This window comes from Oncorhynchus masou, chromosome 32 (assembly GCF_036934945.1).
Source record: "Oncorhynchus masou masou isolate Uvic2021 chromosome 32, UVic_Omas_1.1, whole genome shotgun sequence".
In the NCBI taxonomy this organism is placed as follows: Eukaryota; Metazoa; Chordata; class Actinopteri; order Salmoniformes; family Salmonidae; genus Oncorhynchus; species Oncorhynchus masou.
The window spans coordinates 23,774,854-23,781,943 of NC_088243.1; the positions used below are offsets into that span (position 1 = coordinate 23,774,854).

General features: G+C 40.5%; 1 protein-coding gene across 2 annotated transcripts in view; it reads right to left on the reverse strand.

Annotated features, from left to right (window-relative positions):
- Positions 1-2,120: 2,120 nt before the first annotated feature.
- LOC135525725 (syntaxin-binding protein 6-like) overlaps positions 2,121-7,090 on the reverse strand; it is a 119,813-nt gene continuing 114,843 nt past the window's right edge. For both annotated transcript variants that reach the window (XM_064953524.1, XM_064953525.1), the window contains one exon: positions 2,121-3,519. In XM_064953524.1, the coding sequence (XP_064809596.1) occupies positions 3,496-3,519 (24 nt within the window). In that variant the 3' untranslated portion in view covers positions 2,121-3,495. The remainder of the gene's footprint in view (positions 3,520-7,090) is intronic.

The window sequence follows — 7,090 nt, forward strand, 5'->3', positions numbered from 1 at the left end:
CATCTCCTGATGTACTGGCCTGTCTTCTGGTAGCGCCTCCATGCTCTGGACACTACTCTGACAGACACAGCAAACCTTCTTGCCACATCTCGCATTGATGTGCCATCCTGGATGAGCTGCACTACCTGAGCCACTTGTGTGGGTTGTAGACTCCGTCACATGCTACCACTAGAGTGAAAGCACCGCCAGCATTCAAAAGTGACCAAAACATCAGCCAGGAAGCATAGGAACTGAGAAGTGGTCTGTGGTCCCCACCTGCAGAACCACTCCTTTATTGAGGGTGTCTTGCTAAATGCCTGTAATTTCCACCTGTTGTCTTTTCCATTTGCACAACAGCATGTGACATTTATTGTCAATCAGTGTTGCTTCCTAAGTGGACAGTTTGATTTCACAGAAGTGTGATTGACTTGGAGTTACATTGTGTTGTTGAAGTGTTCCCTTTATTTTTTTGAGCAGTGTACAAAAAACATGAAGGGAGGAATGGAGGGGAGAGGAGGAGGATTCAGTGGCTGTTGGAGGAGAGAGTTACAACAGGAGAGCCCTGCTCTGGAGATGTTTTATGGGGTACTTAGTTACCCTCTCGGGCAGTAAAGGTATATCATGTATTTCTACATCACTACCGTTCCCTGCTCCCCTGCTTGTCAAAAAGACGGCATCATTCATTTAGGATTTAAAGCACTATTAGTGGGTGTGTGAGAACGGGAGGATCATTTTGATGAAGATCCAAGATTCCGCTCGCTTGTGCCTGACACACAAATGTAAGACTTCATCTGGGAGTCTGGATTAGCGTTCCGTCCGCATTGCTGGTCCATTGTTGAGAGATTTAATTACTATATAGACTTCTCCAGATGTGGTCTGTGGAATAACATGGATAATTCATGTGAATAGCATCACTAGAAACTTCCTCAATAGTTGAATCATGTTAATTATATTTGCCCAAAATCTGAGTATTACATTTCAGTCATTTAGCACTCTCTTATTGAGAGCGACTTACAGTTAGTGCATTACTTTTAAGATTAATATGTGGTTGTCTCATCTAGCTAAGGCATTTGGGGCTAACTGCTGAGGGGACCGAACAAAAATATAAATGCAACATGCAAGAATTCATATAAGGAAATCAATCAACTGAAATAAATTATTTCGGACCTAATCTATTTATTTTATTTTACTAGGCAAGTCAGTTAAGAACAAATTCTTATTTTCAATGATGGCCTAGGAACATTGGGTACCTTGTCAGTTCAGGGATTTGAACTTGCAACCTTTCGGTTACTAGTCCAATGCTCTAACCACTAGGCTACCCTGCTTCCCCTATAGATTTCACATGACTGGGCAGAGGCACACCCAATTTAGAGCCAGGCCCAGCCAATCAATTAATTTTTCCCTGCAAAAGGCCTTCAGTTTCACCAGCTATCCAGGCGGCTGGACTCAGATGATCTCGCAGGTGAAGAGGCCGGATGTGGAGGTCGTGGTTACATGTGGTCTACAGTTGTGAAGCTGGTTGGAAATACAGACCAATTCTCTAAAACAAAGTTAGAGGTGGCTTATGGTAGATAAATTAACATTCAATTATCTGGAGGACATTCCTACAAGCCAATTGCATGCTTCCTCAAAACCTGAGACATCTGTAGCATTGTGTTGTGTGACAAACTGCACATTTTAGAGTGGCCTTATATTGTCCACAGAACAAGGTGCATCTGTGTAATGACCATGCTGTTTAATCATCTTCTTGTGGCCTTCTGTATTCGCCACACAATCCACTTCCAACATGCACCATACATCTTAAGGAACAACCCCCTCTTTCAAACCTGGTGCAACACATTCTTGATCTTCTCCTTTTGGTTATTGATCTAGCAAGGCAGTGTCACCTTGGGATACCATGAGTGTTATCATAACACATTCACACTGCTCAAGTCAAACGACATGCTGTTGAAGTACTTATGAAAGAGTACGTTTAAAAACACTGATATAGAAGCATTGCACTTGGATTGTTCTGGACCGTAGCTAGTCATATGACGTGTAAAAAGATGCTGACTTACTCACTGACCAATGGAGTGTAGACAAAATGACTTGCAATAGTAGCTTGCAATGGCTACAAAAACGTTTCATAACCATCAGACAAATGACTTTCAATATTTTTTTATTAAAACAATGAACATCCAAAATGTAAGGATGCAGCGGATTAGAATTTGAGGCAACTAGAATTTCAGTAAGAACTTAACGGTGCTCGCTGCAAGGTAAGGTTGTCAGTGCATTGTGACGGTTGGACAAATCCAAAATATAAGCGTAATAAACAAGACATATCCACACTGCGGTGGTTTAGTTGCTTCAAATTGCTTGTAAGGAAGCCACGGTTACACAGTGAATGCAGACCAATATTGTACAATGCTGCTAGTGATGATGTGTCAATATGCTGTTTTACATATCAGAACAAAAATCTTTATATAAACACAAGTTAAACTATAAGTACAAGATGTGACCAAGGTTGGAGTTGAAAGCGTTACAATCAAAATTATATTTACAGGGATGATTCGACACCAATTACATTGTAAATGGTGGTAGAATGATCTGATTACAGTCTTATAAGCTTGTTACACTAGCTAATATACAACGATACAGTAGTCTCTTACCTTACACCGTCTGATCTCGTCCATACAGCCAAGTGCTTCAATAACACTTAATACCAACAGTGAAGCCTAAACACTTGTTTTTTCTGTGAGGGTTTTATTCAACCTTTTATAATGACAGTGTATTTTGGTAGACCATGCACCTGAACCCTTGGTCACTTTAATGAATAGCTCACAGACTGTTTTGCGGAATATTAAACTTGGAAAACATACCATATTGGTTGAAATGTAAGCTTGCAGCAGTAGTTTTTAGAAGCCACATGAATGTCCTCCACACATTTGGCTAATATTACATCTGAAATGAATGTATGCACCAATGAGCTTTTCAAAACAATATGATGCAAAATAGTCAAACGACAAAAGAGTGAAGAGCTCATCTCCTTTAGACAAGTTGATGTTCACATACTGGGGTGTACATTGCTGACTCTGTACAGTAAAATAGCCATCATATGATATGCATCTGTCATGTCATACACTCTGCTGCAGTTATATTCTCCTTTTCCAGCACCGCATGTAAAGTCACTTCTTTGAGGGAGTTGAAGACCTGTTCCTTTTAGGGGGATTTGGACGGTGGTGTGTGTGTGTTGGGGTGGGGAGGGCAGTGACCATAGTCAGTCATTTCCATGGTTTGTCACAGTAAGGTCAAGGAGTATTTTGGGAGCAATGGAGGGAGTAAAAGAAGAGTTAGCCGTGAAACATTTGCTCTCAACTGTCTCATCTGTGTTCCGTCCCTCTTCCTCTCCCCCTCCTTGTCATCAGATCTTCGTTAGAAACAAATAAATGTTACCTTCGTTACAAGAAATACAAATAATACAATCTGAAACCTGCCCTATGGCGTCTGGCACGCTTGGTGGACCCCTCTCCTCAAAGTTTAACATTTATGCTTCATGGCCAGCTGTAGAGAGGAAAAAGAGAGGGGAAGGGACAAATCGAGAGCACGTCAGCCATGTGGAGATATATAAACATCATGCAGTGACTAAGTGAAATGAGAAAGCAATTTAAGTGAACATTTTTTCAACACCCCCTATGGGGTTGCCAAAAATAACTGAAACAAAACACAATAAGAATAAAAATCTATTAATTTCTGAAAACTGCAAAAACAAAAATAAAATTCCAAAGTTAGCAAGCACATTAAAATCCGACCACCAACAAATACAAGTAAAATAACCTCATTGATACTACTTTGTTTCCCACCTGGTGGAGGCTAACATGCTTGACATCGTGAGTAGTAGAACAAGGACAAGCAGGGTCTATTCTCTAGGCAGAAAGGAATAATAGCTATTAGGGTGGTGATATTCCCCAGGGGTTGGTAAGTGGCCCCAGTGTTTTCTTCAGGCAGTGACTGGTCACTCAGACTTCATCTCTTAAAAAGAGAGTTCTAGCGGGCTTGTCTGGAGGCTTTCCCTACACACACACACACACACACACACACACGCACACACACGCACACACACGCACACACACGCACACACACGCACACACACGCACACACACGCACACACACACACACACACACACACACACACACACCCCTAGGTTTCAAAATAGATCTGGGTGAAATCTCCAGAGCTAACATGTGGGGGCAGCAGAACTGCAGCACAGACCAGACAGGCCATAGCTCCTTCTGTGGGGATGGTGAGAGCTCAACAGTGGCGCTAATGGACTGGTGTCACACAGAGCATCAGCAGGTGGGAGACACTGCAGAGACAGACTGACTGAATCTGCAGTGTTGTTTCCCGCTCCAGGTCACCTTAACACTTATGGAGTCCACTACAAGATACCATATGTTCTCAACTTGAACTAAAGTATACTGGATCACAGGTAGAAAGAGGGAGACGTGGTGTCTTGTTCAATGGCATTACAGGGGGGGAAGTAGCGCAGTTGGCAGATACAGGATGCTCCCAACGTTTATTTAACATCAAAAACTGAAGAGAGGGAAAGATACAACTTTCAAAACATGAACTAAATATTGTTCAACGTTATGACCAGTCAGAGAAGATGTTACAGGAAGGCCACTGCCTGTTCACCCCGCTATCATCCAGAAGGCGAGGTCAGTACAGGTGCATCAAAGCTGGGACCGAGAGACTGAAAAACAGCTTCTATCTCAAGGCCATCAGACTGTTAAACAGCCACCACTAAGATTGAGTGGCTGCTGCCAACACACTGACACTGACTCAACTCCAGCCACTTTAATAATGGGAATTGATGGGAAATGATGTAAATATATCACTAGCCACTTTAAACAATGCTACCTTATATAATGTTTACATACCCTACATTATTGATCTCATATGTATACGTATATACTGTACTCTATATCATCGACTGCATCCTTATGTAATACATGTATCACTAGCCACTTTAACTATGCCACTTTGTTTACATACTCATCTCATATGTATATACTGTACTCGATACCATCTACTGTATCTTGCCTATGCTGCTCTGTACCATCACTCATTCATATATCCTTATGTACATATTCTTTATCCCCTTACACTGTGTATAAGACAGTAGTTTAGGAATTGTTAGTTAGATTACTTGTTGGTTATTACTGCATTGTCGAAACTAGAAGCACAAGCATTTCGCTACACTCGCATTAACATCTGCTAACCATGTGTATGTGACAAATAAAATTTGATTTGATTTGAGAATATATTTACTGTAGCTAGCTAACATCACCTTCCTACCAGTGGTTATCCACGTACATTATAGGGTTGCATCTTTTAACAAACGGACACAAACATGCTTTAGTGAGTGCAAGACTAACACTGCAAGACAACTAATTGGTTAAATGGTTCACAAAATGGAGCATCTAATTGCAGGAGCTCAATGTGGAAGTGGATGGAGTATCTTATCTGTATGGTGAGTTAGTGCCTCCAGAAAGAATTCATACCCCTTGACTTATTCCACATTTTGTTGCGTTAAACCCCAAATTTATATTTGATTTAAAAAAATCTATCTACAATACTCCATAGTGACAAAGTGAAAACATGTTTAGAAATGCTTATTGAAAATGAAATACATACATATCTAATTTACATAAGTATTCACACCCCTGAGTCAATCATTTGTAGAAGCACCATTGGCAGCAATTACAGCTGTGAGTCTTCGGGTAAGTCTCTAAGAGCTTTGCACACCTGGATTGTACTACATTTGCCCATTATTCCATTCAAAATGTTTCAAGCTCTGTCAAGTTCATTGTTGATCCTTGCTAGACTACCATTTTCAAGTCTGTGCCATAGATTTTCAAGCCGTTTTAGGTCAAATCTGTAACTAGGCCACTCAGGAACATTGTCTTGGTAAGCAACTCCAGTGTAGATTTGGCCCTGTGTTTTAGTTTATTGTTCTGCTAAAAGGTGAATTCATCTCCAAGTGTCTAGTGGAAAACAGATATGCAGAGTGGTACTCAGTGATGTGCTGGACTTGACCCAAACATAACACTTTGTATTCAGGACAAAAAGTGAATTTCCTTGCCACATATTTGGCAGTATTACTTTAGTGCCTTGTTGCAAACAGGATCCATGTTTTGGAATATTTCTATTCTGTACAGGCTTCCTTCTTTTCACTCTGTCAATTAGGTTACTATTCATGGTGAAATCCTTGAGCAGTTTCCTTTCTCTCCAACAACTGAGTTAGGAAGGACGCCTGTATAATTGTAGTGACTGGGTGTATTGATACACCATCCAAAGTGAAATTATGAACTTCCCCGTGCTCAAAAGGATATTCAGCATTTGCCTTTTTATTTTATTACCAATCGATGTCCTTCTTGGCGAGGCATTGAAAAACCTCCTTGGTCTTTCTGGTTTAATCTTCGCTCAAAATTCAGTACTGGATTATGAAGAGACTTCACAGATAATTGTATGCGTGGGGGTAAAGAGATGCGGCAGTCATTCAGAAATCATGTTAACCACTACTATTGAACACGGAATGAGTCCATGCAACTTATGTGATTTGTTAAGCACATTTCTACTCCTGAACTTATTTAGGCTTGGCATTACAAAGGGGTTGAATACTTACAGTATTGACTCAAGAAATGTCAGCTTTAAATGTTTTATTAATTTCCTAAATGTATTGTGTGTTGATCAGTGACACAAAATCTCAATTTAACACCAAAATGTGGAAAGATTATGCGCTCTATCTGGAACAGTGGTTCACCAACGTTGGGTGACCCTGTTTTTACAGGAGGTGCAAGAAGCCAGGTCAAAGACAATTATAGTTACTTTAAAAGTTATTGGAATTGATCACAGTCGTGAGTTAGAAGCGGAGCACGATTCGTATTTTTACAAATTATGCCCTTTACAATTTATTTCCTGTTTTTGCAGCAAAATCCTATTATGAAAATGGTATGGATAAGCAGCGGGTGATTAGTTCTCCTTGTGTGACGGATACAGTTGGATTGAGAGGATGAGAGAAGCCCATGGAGAATAGCTGGGATAGAGAGAATAGATGGAGGAAAAAACTAT